General features: G+C 39.1%; 1 protein-coding gene across 5 annotated transcripts in view; it reads right to left on the bottom strand.

Annotated features, from left to right (window-relative positions):
- The window catches only part of LOC123959310 (circadian-associated transcriptional repressor-like), a 28,439-nt gene extending 14,577 nt beyond the window's left edge, over positions 1 to 13,862 (bottom strand). Inside the window, exons 1-3 of one of the 5 annotated variants that reach the window (XM_046033270.1) lie at positions 13,540 to 13,862; positions 11,218 to 11,688; positions 8,715 to 8,790 (exon numbers count right to left, since the gene is read on the bottom strand). In XM_046033270.1, the coding sequence (XP_045889226.1) occupies positions 8,715 to 8,790; positions 11,218 to 11,688; positions 13,540 to 13,773 (781 nt within the window). In that variant the 5' untranslated portion in view covers positions 13,774 to 13,862. The other 4 variants (XM_046033268.1, XM_046033267.1, XM_046033269.1 and 1 more) reach the window with 4 other exon arrangements.
- Positions 13,863 to 22,008: the final 8,146 nt, after the last annotated feature.

The raw sequence follows: 22,008 nt of genomic DNA, 5'->3' as shown, positions 1-22,008 counted from the left end.
GTTTTAGAATTGACTTTAAAATTCTATTGATCACTTTTAAAGCTCTTCATGGCCTCTCGCCTTGTTATATTTCTGACCTTTTAGTCCCATACACACCAGCACGTACCTTGAGATCCTCGGGCAGAGGTCTGTTGTCTGTTCCAGAGTCTCGACTGAAAACTAAAGGGGACAGAGCGTTTGCTGTCAGGGCCCCGAGGCTCTGGAACAGCCTGCCCGAGGAAATCAGGTCGGCTGAGTCAGTGAACTCTTTTAAGTCCCTTCTTAAAACATACTTTTATAGGAGAGCCTTTCCCGATCTTATTTGACTTTATTTTATCCCTTTTATTTTATTCTATTTTACTTATTTTATATTTATCTTAAACGTGTATTTTAGTCTTTTCAATGTTTTCGTGCTTTTATCTTGTATTGTTTTTGTATTATTGTCTTTTGGGTATTATTGTCTTTACACTTGTTTTTGAAAAGCGCTCTACAAATAAATAGAGCTGATAGAGCTGGTAGTTTTTTTTTAGCTGGAAATAGCTGAGAACGCTGAGACTGAACCAAAACAGTAAATGTGCTAAAATCAAAACAACAAGCTATAAGAGGCTCCACAGCGAGAGGGGAACTGCCGAGTCGGGTGATAATTCTCTGTGCGTTCATCTCTACAAACCACTCCTTTCACACTACATGTAGTTATTTGACTCCACTGTTTAAAAAATATTGAGATGTATGTTTTAGAAAGTGTAATTTTTTCTCCATACTGTGCTAGTAAATAAATGACTACAGCAGCTCTGTGAGTCCAATGCTAACATGCTGATGTGTGGAGCGGTTGATTTGTGAATACACCCCTTAAGTAACTTCCTCTTCTTTTTTGTTCTCATTAAAGATCAAGGACAAACATTTTAGACTGTTATTTATTAATTATTTTAATTTTATTCAAGTGTTTATTTCGAATATATATGTATAACAGAAACATCAGACAAGAAATAGTCATTTAAAAAATCTAAATTATTAAATAACAAATTAATAAGTTAATATTTATAATAATTACAGCCAAAGAAATGTTGGAAACTATTGTCAATTTCTTTACATATTTAAAAAGGAGTGGGAGGAAGAAAAGAAACGTGTTTAATCCCACACCATGTCCACAAATCAAATCTACCCGTTCTCCAAATTAATATTTAAACATCTACTTAGTCATACCCAAAAGCAATTCAAAATGTACAACATTATGTTCTCTGGAACAGCTAGTGAGGAAGAGGATAACTGACCTTCAACAAATTCTGCACCTCTGTCGAGGGGGATTATAGGAGGCGAAGTCTGGATGCCAGATTTGTACCACAGAAGAAGCACGATGCGAAAAACTGCCCTGCAGATCGATGTGAGGAGAACATTTGGTCAGAGAGGAGAGTGGACAGGGAATGTCACAGCGCTGCATGAAGCATGTGATATCTTTTCTCTACATTTCATTAAGGGTTATTACACTAGATATGACAACATATGTAGTTTCTATTTAAACATTTGCTTGTAAAACCAATAAATAATATTAAACAAAGCACACACTTTGACTCTATTTACTTATTAAATTCTATTTTAATTCTCATTTAATTTTCTTAGTTTATTTTACCTAATAACTTTTCAATGCTTTTATTACTATATGTGTATTAGATTATATTTTAACACAATGGTCAAGCACCTTGTATTGCTATTTGGCACGAAAGCTGCTATACAAATAAAGTCTGATTGATTTATTTTGTGTACTTTTGTTAATGCATACCATGATAAAGCATACCACCCTTCGCAATTGCTGAACATGCAAGTCATTAATCTGCTGCTCAAACAGCCTCCACTCTTTATATCAGATTATGTAATCTGGCTGCAGAGATTTGCTCCAGTTCACACAGACTTGAGCATCAGTGAGGTCTAACACTGGTGTTGGGTGATGAGGTCTGGCTCACAGTCAGCGTTCCAGTTCGCCCAGTTCAAAGGTGTTAGATGTGGTTGAGATCAGGGCTCTGTGTAGGACAGACAACTTCCTCCACACCAAACTGGGAAAACTATTTCTTTATAGAGCAGCTTTTTCATTTTCATGTTGAAACAAAAAAGGAGTCTTCAACAAAATGTTGCCACCAAGGAAGTTGGAATATGGGCAGGGGTGTCCACATACTTTTGGCCATTTTTTTATATTCTTAAATGGCCTTTTTAAAATAAAGTCAGATTGAGAAACACAAAAAGTTGAGCTCAGGAAAACGTACTTAAAAATCTGAATGAGTGTGATCACCAGCCAGCGTCCGACTTCACCCCACAGTTTGCAGGATCCCATCTCCAGGAAAACCTCCACGGACTCCAACACGGACAGCCAGTTCAGGAGTCTCTGCTGAGAGAGCGACTGAACACAAGGCAGTAGGGATGGAGATCGTTAATTTTTTACTGATATTAATACACTTATTGAGACTGCTTAATGATCAGATTCTTTATCGCTACTTTAGTATTATTTGGAGATGTTTTTTTGGTAAAACCAGACCCGACAGGCATGAGGTAGGCAAGCACGGTATGAGTAAAATATTCAATGTGCGATAACATTGTTACATATTGAGATGACAATAAATAAACATAGTGTGCATTTTAACTGCCAGGTTGTTTTAAAATTATTTATAGGATTACAATTTAATATTTTAAAAACAGCTAGAGAAGCAACATTCATGTTTACAGGAAGGAGGAGGATCAGACCTTCATCCTCCTCCTCCTCCTGGAGAGGCTGGTTTGTCTCAACCAGCAGCTGAGTTTTTAACAATGTGCCAAGTTTTAAGACTGCAGACCAGACTTTGATCCAGACAGACAGCTTTCTATTAGCTTGGTTTTAACATTTGGATAATTGCCAAGTTAACGTTAGTTGTGCTTGTAAATAACATCGCCTACAGGATGACAGACTGAGGACAGAGATGATTTACCTTACAGACAGGTGTACTGATAAAGTATTAGTAAGGTTTTATTGCACGTACTTAGAGTAACAAGCGTATGTGTTGACAACTCGAGCAGTTTGGAGCAAACTTAATTTCCCCGTCTCGCTCTGCTGGGGGCTCTGTGTGTGTGCAGGAGCCGACAGAGAGCAGCAGAGGCTGCAGCCTGATGATAAACACTCCTGCGTTTCGGTGCCATCAATAAATAAACATTAGCTTTCTTATCCATCGCGTTTCAAGATAAATCAGATTTGACGCTCAAGACATAACGTTACATTACAGGATGTGCTAGTCTCAACAGCAGTATCGATAAGCTCAGATCTTACTGGGTCTCGATCCCCATCCCTACAAGGCAGGAACACTAGTCAGAGCTTTCACTTTCAGTCTGCAGCACGGAATAACATGGTATTCAACCAGAAAACTACTTATGAAGACCTTCCTGTCTGTTCCTCCAGCTGGAACAACCGCAGCCTGCTACTTCAAGGATTAATTATAATGCCGTAGCAAGGCAGTCACATTTACATACATACATACGATGCGATACACGGCTCACGATAACGATAATATCACGATACAGCAATTCTGTGATAATCGATATATCGCTTGATAATCAGGATATCTGTCTAACTATTAATACAAAATGCCTGTGAAAAAGTTTACTATTTAACTAACCGCAAATCCAAACTGTTAGAAAACAGCTAAATTCTGCTCAGTCTGTAAATAAAACTACAGAGCAACTATGAAAAAATATTATCAAAACATTTGTTTATAAAAAGGCACATAAAATGCAAATTCACTGAATTCCTTACTGCAAATACAAATTGCTGTGTACCACCTAAGTCTAATCTGTACATCACATTATATGAATAACTTTAACTGTTCAGTAATTGTATTTTCGGGATTGCGATGCTAATGTCCGTTAGCACGTTAATGGAGATTCCCATTATATGTTAGCATTGAGCTAATTTTTATAAATATTATGTATCGATATGATGGGCTGCAATATCGATACAGTATCATGGAAAAATGTAGAAAGATATATTGCCGTATTGATTTATTGTCACACCCCTACTATATCTATGAATTTAAGAGGCAATCTATTGGCAGATTAGGAGATTTCCATCTACAGGTTACTGATCTCGTGGCAAGTGTAGGGCCAGCTAGCCAGAGACCTTCATCTTTTCACCTTTAAGTCAGAGTCTAGCCGTGTTTTTAACTCTTTGATAGGGTTAGACTGGTTAAAACATCAGTTTCTCCATCATCTCTCAATCTCGTTTTTTCCCCTCCTATATAGTAGAGAATGAGACTGGCATGTATAATCCAGGCCAGTCTCAGTACACTAGCCATAATTGCGCTGGCCTGTATAAAAACGCAGTAACCTTTTATTTCTCTGGGAATGAGATTAAGGGAAATCTCACCACAGGGAAGGCACATCTCAGCCCTTTGCGCAGAATGCTGTCATTGAACAGCACCAGGAGGTTGGAGGCAGAGTACACTGAAAAAGACACACAGCCGTGAAGGGCAATAAATCGATTATGCACCATTCATTATAAACAGTATATACACACAGTACTGTGAAAAAGTTTAAATCAGGTATGAAAAAAGATGTAAAGTAAGAATCCTTTCAAAAATAGACATGCTAATAGATTATATTTATCAATTAACAAAACGCAAAGTGAGCAAACATTAGTCTAAAATCTACAACAAATCAATATTTGGTGTGACCACTTCTTGCCTTGAAAACACCAATTCTTCTAGGTTCACTTGCACAAAGTCAGGGATTTTGTAGGCACATCGTCAGGTGTATGATTAAACATCTACATGATCATAAATTCAATATGTAGGTTGAAACAGCTGTGAAGAAGGAATCCAGCTGGGTGAGGAACAGCCAACGCTAACAAGGTGAAGCTACCGAACACAGTTTCCTCTCAGAAGTCATAAACCGTGGAAAGACTGAGCTCAGCAACAAGACGAGAGAGTCTTTGATTATCATTATCGGGGCTAGAACTGACTTTATCAATTAATCTGTTGGTTATTTTTATGATTAATCATTTATTCTATAAAATGATACTTGTTAGAGCCCAAGGTCTGAATCCCAAATATATTTCAGAATCAGAAATATCCCCAAGGGGAAATTATATATATAAGTATGGAATATTTACATTATTAACAGAATTGTGGTGAACAGTGGTAATGAATAAATAGAAGCAGAATTGCAGCAGAGAATTTTGCACATTGAATATTGTAACAGAGAACATTGTACAGAATGTAAAGTATTTCACTACATGTTCCAGTTTAATTACTAGAGGGAGGAGTTAATATTAATTTAATATTCACGACATATGAAGTTTAAAGATGGCGTTTTTGCTTGATGAATAATTTTTTGATCATCAAAGTAGTTGTTGATTAATTTTTCGCTACTAATAGTTTCAGCACAAATCAATACTTCTATAGCCAGAGTGATGTTTATTAATATTTGAGACATTAAAATATCTTTAAATGATATATATCGGCTTATATTCTTTGTTTAACAGATAAAAAACACACCTTGAATAAGGAACCCTTAAAAGTGTTTTTTTTTAATATTGTATTTAACAATAATTGGTATTGTAGTGGGACATTTTACAGTTGAAAAATAAAGCTGACACTGCTCTCTGGTGGACAAACTACATACTGATACTGATGAGACTTTGAACACACAGTATGTTTTGCATTTCTGAGTGAGAAGACATAAAAACTAACACTGATATATCCGTGATGATCTAATATATCATTAACTGACCTTTTACTTACCCAGTTCAGATATTTCATGGGAATCTGCAAACCGCCCTGTAAAACAGAGAAGAGACATTGTTATGATGTGCTGAAAACAATGAAGACAGAATGAAGAAAAGTTGTGGATTTAAACTTTTCTTTATGGTCAGAACAAACACTTGATGCCAAAAACTGTGGATCACTTAAAAATGTTGAGTCAAAACATTCAAAACAATTATGATAAAAATCTTAAAAAATTAGGCTAAAACTATGTTTCAGTCCCCTTTCCTCAACAAAATAAATATCTGCATCTTTTAATGGAAGAATTAAGTGCTAATTCGTTTGTGATTCAAATGAATTAAAGCAAATACTGATAATGAGGAAAATTATATCATGATAATTACTATTATTGTTTAATTATTGTCCATTTCTATCTTCCTGTAAGTTGCTACGGAAGCCCTAAGCGGCCATCGATTCATGTTTTTATTTTCCTGTAATAACGAGATAATTATCTCACGATCTCGAGATAACGACTGTTGTTTTCTCTCGATAACGGGATAATTTTCTCATGATCTCGAGATAGTGAACCATAGCTGAATTCAGGGGTCGGCAGGTGCCTTTCTTTACGATAATAATTTTCGTGTCAATTTGCTGACTCAGCATTTAGCTCAGCCAGTAGAGCGCAGGACTAACCCCAGCTCTCTGCGAAGTTTATTTATTTTTCTTTTGTGTGTTTTTTAATCATTCTCTTAAACAAAGTTGTTATAAAGAGATTCAGGGGAATCCAATCACACATTTCGAGAGAAGCAGATGAATTTCCTCTGCCTGGGAATGCTGGTGAAATGAAAAGTCCATAGGTTGATGAATGTGAACAGTTGCCGGGATGCGCACACTCCAGCACGTGATTGATTGTGAGCATGTGAATCAGTCATCTTCATAACAACTTTGTTGAAGAGGAATATGAGGAATATGAAAATGTTTATCTTCCCTGAACATCAAACTCACAATCTTAAAACTACGAGCCACGCACCTTACTCACTGAGCTAATCAGTGACACTAAAACCACCTTGAAATTAACATTAAGAAACGTTCTTGCCAAGGCCTGTGTTAAACTACTGTTTTGTTATCTCGAGATCACGAGATAATTATCCCATTATCGCGGCAAAACAGAGGTGAGAAACTTGGGTGTCAGGATTGATGACCGGCTGTCCTTTTCAGACCACGTCGCTGCCGTCTCTGCGTCGTGCCGCTTTGCTCTATACAACATCAGTAAAATCAGGCGCTTCCTCACTCAGTTCGCCACCCAGCTTCTGGTACAGGCCGTGGTCATCTCTCGCCTCGACTACTGCAATGCAGCTCTCCCAGCTTGTGCGGTGAAACCCTTACAAATGTTCCAGAACGCAGCAGCGCGTCTGGTTTTTCATCAGCCCAAAAGGACTCATGTCAGTCCATTACTCAGTGACCTCCACTGGCTCCCCGGGGCCTCCAGAATCAAATTCAAGTCACTAATGCTGCATACAGAGTGACTACTGGGTCTGCACCATCTACCTAAACTCCATAATACAAACTTACGTTCCTTCTCGGCCGCTACGCTCCTCCAACGAACGCCGCCTGGCTCTGCCGTCCCTTCACACAAAGCGATCCCAGTCCCTGTTCTCATCTGTGACACCACGATGGTGGAACGAGCTACCGCACGCCATCAGAGCAGGGGCGTCCCTCTCTAACTTCAAGAAGCTCTTGAAAACTCATCTCTTCTGAGAACACTTCCTCTTATAACACCTCTAACTACTAATCTCTAACATGCACTTCCTGTGCTCTTCTTCTTCTATCACCTACAATGATCTTGTTTTGATTGCACTTTTTGTTAACTCTTACTTCCTTCCCTCGGTATTTACCCCATTGATGTGATTTGTACTGTGAGCTCTTACTAGTATGTATTGTCAGTTGTAGATCTGTATTTGATGCTCTGTTGATGCTTGAATGTTCCTCAAATCTTAGTCGCTTTAGATAAAAGCTACTGCCAAATGAGTAAATGTAGTTTACCGTCATAGAGAACCAGAAAATATTCACGTTTAAGAAGCTGGAATCAGAGAATTCTTTAAAAAAAAAACTACTTAAACCGATAAATCAATAATGAAAATAGATTAAGATTAATTTAATAGTAATTTGGTCGCTGCAGCTCTAATCAGGTCATCTTTCCAATAGTTTGTTTTATACTTCACATGTTAACAAGTCTTAAAACTGACATTCAATGATAAATAATATCCAAATGATAAAACAGTTATTTCTCATGTAACAACTACAAGTAAATAAAGATTTACTACAAAAACCAAAGACTGTATTTTCAGGTAAACGTAGAAACAACAATATTTACTGATTAGAAATTGGTTAATTGAGCAGTACAGCTTCTGGCGAGCTGCAGACTCTTGGTCTTATTTATGACTTGATACTGCAGAGGTTTAATTTCAAAATATATCCATAGACTGAAGGTTGGATCGGGATTTTTATATTATTGGACATTTAATTGAGAAAATATTTTGGTCTCTTATGGGATACATGTTGCTTTGTGGTTTGAGAGCATCAATTCAAGCCTCCACAAAAACAAACTGGTGCCAGACTTCATTTCAACTGCACCGTTTGAACAGCCGTTCTTCAGCCCATATCTCGCCTGAATTGTGTGCACAATTGAGCGTCTTTGATCCAGGCTTTCATCTCTGAAGCAGTTGTAGTTTAAAAGGATGTTAAATGACTCGTGAGGCCTTTGATCCTTTTATTTTTTTGGTTCCATTGCTGTAATTTTCAATGTGCGCTCTGCATCCCTGAGTCTTTTATCGTGGACATTCAGCTTGAATTATTTCTAAATGATGTATTTATTGAGAAAATAAGATTTTGTAATTGGGAATCAAAAAGGAATGCAACACTATAATTTAGTATAAACCGGCTTTCTAATGAATGCTGCATTTTAATATAGAGATATTTTATAACCAGAAAATATATATTAAAAAGGGATTAGACACTTACGCTCAGAGTACCTGCCTGATCTCAGGCCCCGCAGGATGGACGACAGAGGCTGGATGTAGCACTGCAGCTCCATGCACTGTGGAACAGAAAACCAAGTTAGCATGAAAAGTGCTTTCTAATATCCACTTAAGTGAACCGTCGACAGCAGAGCGCTGCTTATTGCTTTCCTAAAACTGAACACAGGATTGTTACGTAATCACCCAGACAGTTAATTTAAGGAGTGTCTTGCGTGAGGCCTCGAGCCAACAGTGTGTATTGCTGCACATGATTCACAGCTTATCTGGATTTCTTCAATAGCTCATTTTGTTGAGGGCGTATTGATTTGCGGCTAAGTGACTGCCAACCCATTTAGAAAGCGCTCCCATTTGATGCCATTAGTTCTGTGTTAACACTGAAGGTAAAATGTCCACAGCCCCTTCAATAAGAGGCTGCCATTAACAGCTGATAGAAGCTAATGGAGAAACTGATAGCAATCGACAGCTTCACGTGAGGGCCCCCCCGCCCCCCCCCGCCATGAAAACTGGCACTATCAGATCCTCTTACACTGTTTTCTATCACCGCCCTGCAGCTACTCACTTTTAGGGTGAACCCACTTTCCTTCTGCTTCTTACGTTTCTGTTACTGATTTCCAAGAATACATTTTTGACACCCGCCAGGCAGGCAGGAGCTCGTGGCCTTCAGCAGTGAGGAGTGATGGAAGATGTGAGAGCTTTCAGAATCGAGGAAAGTTGTGACCCTTTAGTCAAAGTGTGAATCATATTGTAGCTGCATTGCATTCTGGTAATATAACTGCTTCCTGTGCCATAAGTACGTGGACACCCCTGTTCACATATTTTTGCATGCTCGGGGTGTCTAGATTAGCGCCTTCACTTTCAATCCACTGAAATGTTTATGCTACAGCGCACAATATACCGTTTCACCGACCTCATTGCAAGGTGCCCATTCGCTATACTCACAACGCAAGACGTGCAATGTCAAGCGATTCAAATGAACTCAAAAACGCCTCAACTGCCAAAAACTGATGAAACATAATTTACTCCAATTTAAAGGTTCTTTGATACACAAAGTTTGTTGCTAGTGAGTGACAGGCAGGCTCTGCATGCACATCGAACCACCAGTCACAAGATTGTTCTTGTTCAGTTTATCAAACAACCAAAGCAGGCCCCGCCCCCGTTGACAATAAGTGAGGAACTGGAGAAAACCACTGAAACAGTGGATTTGGTGGCAAAAGGAAAATTGACTACTGCAAAAAACTCGGGGCTGGTGTATAACTGCTGGATGGTTGGCAGTAAAAACAAAAAAGTCTTTATTTTTATTTCCCTGCAAAATCACCTCAATAATTCTAGGATGCTTAATAATTTTCTAATAGAGAAAATTAGGTCATGTATTTTTTCATATCGTAATAAATATTGCAGAAAAGAAAAATATTACAATGTCAGTTTTTACCAATATCGTGCAACCTTACGTACAATAATATTTTAGACAATAGAGTGTTTCTACTAGGGCTGGGCGATACGGCCAAAAATGTTATCGCGATAAAAACATTTCCTATCATTCGATATCGATAATTATCACGATAAATGTTAAATTTCTTTCAAGTTTAAAGGCAGATTTTTGCTCCCGACTGAAAATTGAAGAAACCAGATGGTTAATTAGGTGGTTAAACTTTTCTTTATGGTCAGAATGGAACAAACACTTGATGCCAAACAGTGGATCACTTCACAAATCTATTGTGATAAAAAACAATATGTGATTTGTAAATCTTTTTTCAGTCACTTTTCCTCAACAAAATGAATATTTTAATAGAAAAATTAAGTGCAAATTTGTTTGTGATTCAAATGAATTAAACCAAATATTTATTGACGATATTTTGAACATTTATTATATTGAGGAAAATTATATTGCGATAATTATCAGTACTGTTTTATTGCCCAGCGCTAGTTTCTAACTTTGGGGCAAGAGTCTGATCTTATGTTCGAGTGCTACGGTGTCACTAGCTGCTTTCACACTCAACTCCCCACTTTAAAGTGTTTCAAGTAGAGCAACAGTGCGTTTTACTGTTCATTCATTAATTGTCGTTTGTGTGAGAAATAATGTCTTATTTCCTCTTTTGAAAGTGACTTAGTCTCTCTTTAAGTAAAGCATCTGAAATACTTTTTCATCACTGGTAGTCAGGTCCCAAAATCTGGTGGAGCCTGTTAATAGCAACAGACTGATGCCCATGGACTGTCCACATACTTTTGGCCATGTAATGTAGCTAGAAAGCGGATATAGAAAGCAGCATTAACTCTTTGATCCTGGGAGATCGACACCAAAACTGATTTAGATCCCTGAAACATTTTCTAACACATAATTCCATGTAACCTTCATGGCAGATATCTGATTTGAGCCGTCTAATTTTGAGCAGTTTCCTGCAGGAATAAGGTTAAATCACCAGAAGATTACGCCCCTCTGTGTTATCATGTGTACAAACAGTATGACTTCACATGAGAAAACCTCTCACCTTCTGCGAGAACAGTTCGTTTTCAGTGTGTGCTCGAGGCTTTTCACAGAGTCCGTCCGAAGCAGCGCAGTGTGCTCTCTTCCTGCTCGACTGATGCTCGGACTCCACAGAAAGCGTCTGCTGCGTATAAACACAGGTAAATCCCCAAACTGGACTGACTGCCGGGGCCTGCAGGGCGGCTGCGGAGCCAGCATCGACCCCACAGCGGCCTCCATCTTTACAGTCACAGCAGTCGCTCCTGCTCCTCCTCCGGGTCGCTTCACGGTGGAAGCAGCTTGAAGGAGATTCCCTTAAAGAGGAAGAGGATGATGATGATGGTGATACCGGCGGCTCCTCCGTGAGCTGAGGACTTAATCTCTTTGGGCTGTCAAAGTCGTCCTCGTCGCTGGCGAGCCAGTCAATGGAGTAATCGGAGTCTGAGGTCGACATTGTGGAGTTAAACTCTCTCAGCCAGCAGAGAGCATCACAGACCTGCCGCACAGACAAACGGCACGTCAAAATGCTGTGATAGAGTTTTATTTTTAATGTGCGTGACCTTCTGGCTGCTCAGTCAGCAAGTCACAAAACTTTATTTTAATCTAGTGGAGACACCAAATATGTCCAGCTGGAACAAGCTGATGCAGAACATAAATTATACTGTCACAGGGTGGAATAAGCTGATTTTAACTACCTCAAAAGCCACTTAAGGGGAAATAAAAGGATGGGACATCAAACGTTTAAGGGGTTAAACAACATGCATTAAGAAGCTGCTGGCACACTGAGTCTCACTCAAAGTCATAATAAATATTTGGACAGTTAAACACATGGATCTAAATATAATGGGTCTCAGTCATGACCTCTATCAGGAAACTGATAAGAGGACAAGCCGCATTCCTACTTTCCTGGTGGAGAGAGGATAGCTGTGTCTACTAGTACTGTGAAAGGTTTTAATAACAAATCAGTTCTTTAGGCTGACTCTGAACTCACTATCTTAAAATGTGAAAAAAGTAGTGCTGAAACCTTAAAACAGCGATTAATTGATTATCCAGATAGACGCAGACACGTTTTCTTTAGATTCATGATCTCAAATGTCGTCAAATTCTCCTTACATATATATATATATATATATATATATATATATATATAAAAATTGTTTGTTTTCACACTGTTGGACCTCACTTTGATCTCCAGGCATCTTTCAAGACATTTTTTTGGACTGAACTATGATAAATAATAAAAATAAATCGTCAGGTGATGAAAATGTTTTGCTGATTGGTTGAACACCTTCAAAAAAACAAATAAATGAAACAACATTTAGGGATTTAGTATTTCTCCAGCAGAATTACACTCCAGGCAGTCAGGCTAGAGATAACCATTACTTTCACTGTCAATTAATCTGCTGACTACCTGCTTAATTATTTTACCTTTAATGGATTAATCACATCTTTAAACACCTTGTTTTGTCCAACCAAAATCCAAAAGATGTTTAGTTTGCTAGGATCAAAAACCAGAAAGTGTGAAATCTGAGTAGTTTGTACCAGTGGATTATTTTTATTTATGCTTTAAGAAGAAAACTTGCATTAAAATGTTTGCAGCCCATAATTTAGATCATTAAGCATCTTTGAACAGTTAAGTTAATAATTAAAATGTGTAAAAAATAAATAAAAAAAAAAACACCACCACTAGGATTAACAAGGTTCTTGAGTCTTTTGGTGGCTTGACAAAACAATCTGGAGTAATTTTGACCCATTTTGGATTTTTATTAAATCCCAGCCACAGGTCTGAACTAATGTTTAAATTCCCAGTTTCGCCAGTACACGAGGCTGAATCCTGCACACTGCAGCTGAAGTGACTGAACGTACAGGCCAGTAGATTAAATAACGCTCCTCTGCCGCTTCTAAATGGGCAGGTCAACATTATGTAAGAAAAAGCATCCAAACACATGGACCTGTCAGTTCACACGCACAACGCACCGCTGATCCAAGTGACCAGGACAGATTTATACTAGTCTGCTGAAATGCACCAAGCACAGTATATTTAAATCAAGCAATAATAAATTAAATGCTGCGGGAACTTCGCCGCTACAAATGTAACCAGCAGAGGACATTTTCTTTTCCTCCTCCTCCTTTTTTGTTTTTTTTTTTACAACCATAGAAATGAACCTGACCTGTATGTGCAGCACGCGGTGCAGCTCTGCGCAAACATCAACTCCAAAAATCCGGCTTTTAACGTCGCACAGCAGCGTCTCTCCTCATCGCAATCATACAAGCTTCTGAATCCAGGTGAGTTGTGAGGAGTGAAAACAGGACAGGCGGGTTGCGTGAGCAGCAGACCGTCACTTACCAGAAGTGAACCGTGCGTTTCCCGTCCGGCTCGATGAGTTGAGGACGAGCAGCAGCCGCGTGTGCGTGCGCGCGCGGCGTGTGTGTCTGGCGGACCGAGCTGGCTGATGACGAAGGGCTGAAACCATAAACCATGAAACCAGCAGACGCAGGAAGGAAGGCGGGCGGGCAGGAGTCCCATCCAGCCCGTGCAGCCTCTCCCCGGGCAACGTGTCCGAGAGGGGCGGGGCGCCATGGAGCCTCTCCTCTCCGCCGGTCTGGAGCTCCTGCCCGACAAACCGCGCGCGCGCGCGCAGGAAGCAGGTCTCGCAACACGCGGACATTAATGTGGAAAAATAAATAAAACAGGGGAACACGCAAAAGTACGCACGTGATCAGGCGGTGACGAAACACCGTAGCGCGTCACCGCCTGTGTTCCTTCAATTAAGCGCTCCCATTGGATCAGAGCTGAGCTGAAGCACGTGACGAGCGAAAACGGCTAATTAATGCTGCGTTAAAGGACTTCCTGGAAGTTTATTATTAGAAGTGGGGAATACTTGTGGCACAGGTAGAAGTCAAACATCATATTCACAGTAAAATAACACAAGTCTTCAAAACACTTAAAGCACTTTATATTTAAATTTTTCTATTTTGTACTTGCCAACTTTTTAATTATTTCTATTTCTTTAAAGGTCCAGTGTGTAAAATGTAGGAAGATCTATTGACAGAAATGCAATACATTATACAAACTGTGTTTTCAGTGGTGTATAAAGAGCTTACATAATGAGCTGTTATGTTTTTATTCCTTCAGAATGAGACATTTCTATCAACATATACCGCGGGTCCCCTTACATGGGAGTCACCATGTTGCGCCGCCATGCTACAGAGCGCATTTGTCACAACGTTGAATACGTACAAAGAAGGAGGAAGAAAAAGAAGAAATAGGGCCTTTCCGAAACTAGACCCTCGCCACTTCCACTCTGTCATGGGGTGAATTCTGGTCGGAGTCACCCTCACAGCCAAATCGAGCTCCCAAACCTGGGTAGGGTTTAAATACAGCGCCCAACTTTCGGTGGAACTACCCTCTCCCCCCAGAGTGAATAGCATCTGACGTTAGGCTAATTAGCTAATGCTAATATGTTTATCAAAGAGAACTGATGTTGAGCAAAATTGTGCTTTTTGCAATAATGAAACTGAAAGCATTTGTCATTCATTTTGTGTTTGTGTCTAATATTTCTTTAAGAGCATGACTTTAGATATTTATGGAAAAGAAATATATTCTTTTAGGAAAAGACTGATATTCATTGTAAAGAAAAGCCTTTTCTTATATGAAAAATATTACATTTACAAATATTTCACTATAAATCAAACATTATATTGAAGCATTATATAGTCTGAAGAATTTAAAACAGTTAAAATGTGTTAAAACTATTTCTCTTTACTGCCTTTGTGGCTTGTCACGTGATCAGGTAGTTTATGGAAGTAAAAGCTGGATTACGATCGAGCCGTTTCACTGCAGTGTTTTCTGTGGGAGATGGAAACTTTGGGCTTTTTCACTTTGCAAACCTATTTCAAGAACAAAAAAATATATATAACACAATAAAGGAAAGATAAAATAGTCAAAAAGCATAATATGACCTTTAAATTAAAAGCAAGTACATTTGATTTGTGACATGAAAGAATGTGTTTCGTATAAAACACGTTCATCCTGCTAAATAATCCTCATTAGGTGTTTCCTGTAGAAAATATATGGGGAGGTGACCGCTTGTAGGACTGAAGGCATTTTGGGGTGGGGGGGGGGGCACCAGTACAATGACAACTCATCTGCCCACTGAGCAATTTTCATCCTGATGATTTGGCCCATTTCCTGCATGTGACTTCACTGCCAACTGTGTCACAACCCAAATGGTCTGCAATAAACGAGAGAGCTGGAGAGACGTTAAACTATCCAATCAATACTATTAAATAATGGAGAACCCAATTAAGCTGCCTTGTACTGTGACTCACTGAGTAAACCAGGATAACGAAGGCCACATCACAAGCTTCATTTTTCATCATTTGGAATAAATGTTAGCATCGTCTAGACTTGACAAGCAAAGCTAAGCTAAGTTTAAAACCCCAGGAGGGAAATTTAGCCTCTAGCAGCACCAGAGATGTAGACGGAAACAGGATACAAACAACATGATCAAAGTCAGAGCTATAATAATGTAATTAAAATAAAAGTACCTGAATTCAAACACCGTTTTAATTCCATGGCTTTGACTATTTGACTATAACTATGAGCCAAATGGGTAAATGTTTAACAATGTAAAACACAAATTAGTGGCTCTCTAAAGGCCAATTTATACTTCTGCGTCAAATCTGTGCCTTAGCCTGACGCACGCCTGCCCAAAAAATGAACAGCTTGTCGTGTCCAACCGCAAAAACTGTGATTGGTCGGCCAGGTCGTATTTCCTCCTACGATTGTCTTTCTTCTTCTGCGTCGTACATACCATCCTGCAACGCCTGCTCTCGATTCTGCGTTTTAGTAATTCAGCTCCAATTTCAGCTCCAACTGCAACACGATCCGCTCAGTTTCCAGTTTCGCCATTGTTTGTAGTAGCCTACACCAAAAACAACAACAACAACAACAACAACAGTGGCTAGAGCCAAAACAGTGGCGAAAAAACTCTACACAGTGGAACACAGAAACCCCGCCGCCACAAGTATAAATGCTCACAGGAGCGTGACTACGGGGGCCACGGCGTGGACTCAACAAAGAAGTATAAATTGACCTTAACAGAGACGGATAAAAATGTTTTTCCCAAATCGTTCTCATTCCCATGTTGTCGCATATGGACACATGGTCAGGACCCCTCAGCGCACTGGGGGAAGCCTGTAACATATGTAATACGTAACAGTAAAGTCTGATTTAGGAGGTGGTTGGGGTGGACTTTCACCCTGTAGACTGGTGTTTGTTTCCCCTGTGAAACAAAAAGTCAGCATTGAGTGTTTTTATTTCCCACGTAAGTTCCGCAAGTAACCGAACTTAACTTAAGTGACGTAAGTAACGTTATTTTAACCCAAACCATGATATTTTACTAAACCTAACCAAGTGCTTTTGGTGCCTAAACCTTCTTTCCTAAAGTAACTTCTCTGGAGTTTAGAAAAGTCGGCCTTGAGCTAAATCACCTAGCTGTGATATAACATGATGTTCCAACATGGCAGGATTGATTTGTTTATCTCACAGTAACAAGCAAATACAAGACTGAATAAAGGTCACAACGAAGGAAACGTCCTGACAGCTTTAGCAACATGGTGACATGAATCTGATCCCTCAAGTTAACAGCACTTTGTGTAAAATCCACTGCTCTTTGGCGGCTTCCTGCCCCTCGCTTCACTATCTACACTCATTTTACTGCCCGGCACGCTGAGCCTATCAGTTTTCCACTACATAGCCTGCTCCTTTTGCCTGGCAATGACTTGCACTTCCACTCAGCTTAAGACCACTGAAACCACAATTGTTCAAGTGTGTCATATCCTGTTAGCGATAACATTATACTGGATAAGAAGAGAAGAAAGGAAATCTTGACTCATTTGCACATATTTTTTCAACAATGGCCCTTTACATTCAGCAATTCACTGAAGTTTAATAAACAATGGGTTCATTTAAATGTTTTTTGCAGAGAGGGGTTGGATTTTGAAGGTGGAGAATGTTCACTGAATGTTTTTAATCTTTTTACATCTGGTTTGCTACACATTTAATGCCAGGAGGAGTTTTATTTTTTAACAAAAAAGTCAAAGGCTGTTTCCATTTGTTAGGTGCAGCTGAGTCACCTGATGAGTCAGAGAAAATACCCGGCCCTATGGATTTGTTACTTTCACTGTTATTCATAAAGCTGATTGCTGCAGGATGGTGGCGACGAGGATGATGGGACTCAGGGCTGGACTGATAATCTGGCGTGCCGGGAAAATGCCCGCTGGGCCGACGCACCTTTGGGGCCGGTGAAACGTAAATAGCACATAGTCATTTACACTGGGGATGCCGGGGACATGTATCCACCACTTTTTGAAAGCATTTGTTAAAATGCTTGCACCAAGAAATTTTAATTAACAAATAAAAATGCTATGAAAAAGGTTTATTTGCACAATAAGCCTGCAATGCCATGTAAATATAGAAGAAAACTATGTTGTCCAAAAAAGTAACTTAAGCTAAAAACAATAATAAGCTACTGATTACTGCATTATATTCTATTATATATTTATATTCTGAATTTTCACCTGCCACCTGAGTTTTGTGCTTCCCCGGTGCAGAAAATATCTCCAGAATGCAGGAAATTAAGTGTTTAATGCTCAAAATCTTCTGGGGGACGACCCCCAGACTTCCCTATCAAATATTTCATCAATACATATTTCTTTTCTAAATAGTAGGCTAGTAGGCATATTAAAAGATATTCTTGTCTTGTAGTCATGGCCTCAATCTTGTGCAATGTTACGCCTCAAGTGTTTCGTCACACTCCTAATCTGAGCCCTTAAATGGAAGGATGGTGTATTGGTGAGGGGTGTCCGACCAGTTTTGGTGGGCTGCCTTGGCCAAAAATGCCAGGGCCGATTTTTTGTCCCAGTCCAGCCCTGATGGGCCTGCATATTCCCACAGCGTGCAAAAAAAATAACTATTTGGCTAATCCTGGTGAATTTACAGTTCCGCAAGTAAATAAACAAAGAAACAAGTAAAAAACAACAATTTCACCTGTAATATCGCACATCAATCACAATTCTGTTGAGTTTGCATGTGAAATACTGTTAAACGTGATGAATTAACTTGCAGACGTGCAGTTTGGGGATATTTTATATGTGAAATGTCAACTTTTAATTGTAAAATCTTTGAATTTCACATGTGCTTTGTTTGAAGCCTAAATGTTGAAAAATACTTTTGTGTTTCCATAGGAGACATCTATCTATCTCTACAAAATATAATTCAAAATCTATATTTCCAGATTAATTAAAAAGGTTCTAGCCTTCCCTGCCCATTTTTTGACACAGTCCAAGAGCCTCTGAAATAGAAATAGGAACTAAATAGTATACATTAGGCTTTACAATTAAGAAGAATTATTTAGCAGTTAGATTATAAAGTGCTATGAACATAACATTTTATTGCCACATTTTACAGACTAGTACAGACCGATCAGATGGTAACAGGAAATGTCAAGAACAGGTGGTACCTGGTGTTTTAATAAAAAGACCTGATATCCTAGCAAGCTGATATGTTGGTCTAACCATAATCTCAGAATGCATCAGCCTTTGAGTGGTGTGTGTGTGTGTGTGTGTGTGTGTGTGTGTGTGTGTGTGTGTGTGTTTTGAGGGAGCAAAAGGCTCAAACCACATAATCTCATTCATCTGTAATTAAAAGAGATTTCAGCTGCTGCCCTCTTGCAGCGTCTGGGAGATGAAAAGCCGGTGATCGATGGTTTGTCAAGTCTAATGATGCACGCAAAGTGAAGTCGTGTTGGAGCTTAACCCTGAGGTACAAATTACCATATGTTAGTGTTTGTCTCTCAAAGCTGCCTCACAGGTGGTCGGCAGGTTTGGTTGGCTTTCACCTGTGTATAAGTGAGGGGAGTAGCTGTCAGTGGAGGGGGGTTCGTGACTTACTGTGATGTTTTTATGGGGTTTTTTTTTTGCAATGTTTTGATCAACAGTTGTTTTTAAATGTGCTTCAGAAATATATTTGGATTTGATTGGATAAAGGAAAACAACTAAAACATCGTCACACACATGTTGACGTAGCTTTGAATCCAACACATTCTCACTCCCAGCTCATCACACATGGATGCTTGGTCACTTTTTAACGTCCTTGGCACGTCTTTTGCGTCGTTTTTAGACGTGCAGGGCGCTGATAAATAAGCAACATCTTAGACTTTCAAAGTAAAACTAGCGGTTAACGTTGTGAAATGTTGCAATTTGGTTAGATTTAGGCAACAAACAAAACCCCTTGGTTATGTTTTGGAAAATGCCATGGTTAGGGTTAAAAAACTTTACTCATGCTAAATAGTTAAGTATCATTACCTGCATAACTTACGCAACTTGAAGAAACATGTTCATTGCTGACTTTTTGTTTCAAACAGGAAACCCATCTCTTTGGTAGATAAACTGATGCCAATGTCTTGACCATGCGTCCATTTGTGACAACTTGGGATTTTTGACTCAAGTAGAAATTTAAATAGAAGACTTCTACTTTTTGTGGAGTTATATTTAGTAGGGTTGTTTTCTGTGTGTCAAGTTTTTAAGTTTAAGAGTGGCAGTAACTTTACCTCCATCAGCACACTTTATCTTTACTTACTGTACATTTTTAGGCTATTAAAAGTACATGATATATTCTTAGGTATTATAGCATTAGCATACAGTGTGTATTTGGGACACAACTCTAGGTCTGGAAGTGAAGTTGTAGGTACTAAATAAAAAACTAAAAGACTACTTCAGCAGTATCAGAGCTGGAAGAGTCTGTTTCCTTCACGTCACCACCCTGCAGCTTTGTGTTGTAAGAGCTTTTATAGACACACCATCGATGAGTCACAAACTGTTTATCCAACAGGACGTGTGAAGCTGAGTCAGCTATCAGTGAACGTATCGGGTCAGAACCAGTCAGGACACACAGTTCAGCTGTGGTTTAGAAGTTTACAAAAGACAGAACAGACTGAACCTGGAACTGTTTGTCTTTACGTCAGCTTGTTTTAGTACCACGTCATTTATACTGAAATATGATTAATATAAAGCAGCTTTAGGGATAGAAACTCATTTTTATTTGCTAATAGGACAATTACTATTACACAAGTAGTAGTATTAGAAGTAGTACGGGTAAGGTCAGGTTCAGTTTATTGTCTTTATATAACACAGGGTTGCACAATGAAGCTGTAGTCCCACCCACGCTGAACATACAGGAACATGTATAAACAGATATTAAAAGAGTTTTCAATTAGAGTAGTATATAATGAATAATGGGAAATAAAATAAAAATAAAAAAAATTATATTTTCAAATAAGATATACGTAAACATACATATATATACACACACACACACACACACACACACATATATATACACACACACACACACATATATATACACACACACACACACATATATATATACACACACACACACACATATATATATACACACACACACATATATATACACACACACACACACACGTATATATATATATATATATATATGTGTGTGTGTGTATATATGCACACAAATACAAAAAATATACACAATATGTGTGATATCAGTGCTTAAAATTATGGTGCAAATAGTAGCAAGTACATTTTGTAGTATTATCATTAGTCACATAAGTATTCGAACTGTGCTAGTAGAAGGAGTAGCAGTAGTATTGGTATTAAAAGTACTGATATTAGTCGTTATAGTAGTAATAGTACTATAGCATGATATTATTATATCTGATAGTATTAGTAATTGTAGTACTAGCAGAAGGAGTAGCAGTAGTACTAGTAATAAAAGTGTGAATAGTAGTATACTACTAGTGCTAGTACTACAGCATTGTAGTAGTAACACTGCTGTAGTTTTGGTAGTACTTGTACTGTAGTAGTATTAGCAGTGTTACTAGTAGCAGAAGTAGTAGAAATTTGTAAGTAACTGTAACAGGAAAAGTAACCAGTGGTGAAAAGTACAATTAATGAAGGAATTCAAGGTACTTGTACTTTACTTGAAAATTTCCATTTTATGTTACATGATACTCCACCACATCTCAGAGGAGAGATTATTGTACTGGTTACTCTTGGTACTCCTGTACAAGTGCTTTCCCCTCAGTGGGGTTTTAAATGTATGGGATTTTGCGGTACTGCAGTAGTAGTAGTAGTAGCAGTAGTAGTAGTAGTAGTAGTATTATGTCACGTCTCCTGCAGCTTTCTGTCCGTCCTGCCGTCTTCACACGTTCACAATCAGCCTGCTGTCTCACCGTGAGTCTCTGCAGGCCTTTACACCCTGAACACGTGACTCCAGATATGTTTCAACACCGTTATGTAACTCTTATCCCCCCTCCCTCCCTCCCCCTCCTCCCCCCTCCCCCTCCCTCCTTATCTCCTTATCCCTCTCTTCACATCTCTCCCTCCTTTCTTCCTCCCCCCTCGCTCTATCTCCTTATCTCCTTATCCCTCTCTTCACATCTCTCCCTCCTTTCTTCCTCCCTCCCTTTCTCTCTCCCTCCTTCTCTCTTTCCCTCTTCCTTCTTCCTCCCTTTTTTCTCTCCCCTCCCTCTCTCTTCCTGCCTCCCTCTCTCTCTCCCTTGCTCTCTCTCCCCTCCCTCTATTTCCTTAATCCCTCTCTCCACATCCACATCCCTCCCTTCTTCCTCCCTTTTCGTCTCCCCTCCCTCCCTCTCTCTTCCCTCTCTTCCTGCCTCCCTCTCTCTCTCTCCCCTCCCTCTATTTCCTTAATCCCTCTCTCCACATCCACATCCCTCCCTTCTTCCTCCCTTTTCGTCTCCCC

This window comes from Micropterus dolomieu, linkage group LG20 (genome assembly GCF_021292245.1).
Source record: "Micropterus dolomieu isolate WLL.071019.BEF.003 ecotype Adirondacks linkage group LG20, ASM2129224v1, whole genome shotgun sequence".
In the NCBI taxonomy this organism is placed as follows: Eukaryota; Metazoa; Chordata; class Actinopteri; order Centrarchiformes; family Centrarchidae; genus Micropterus; species Micropterus dolomieu.
Note: the sequence above shows the minus strand (reverse complement) of the source record. Positions and strands in the feature narration are given on the sequence as shown.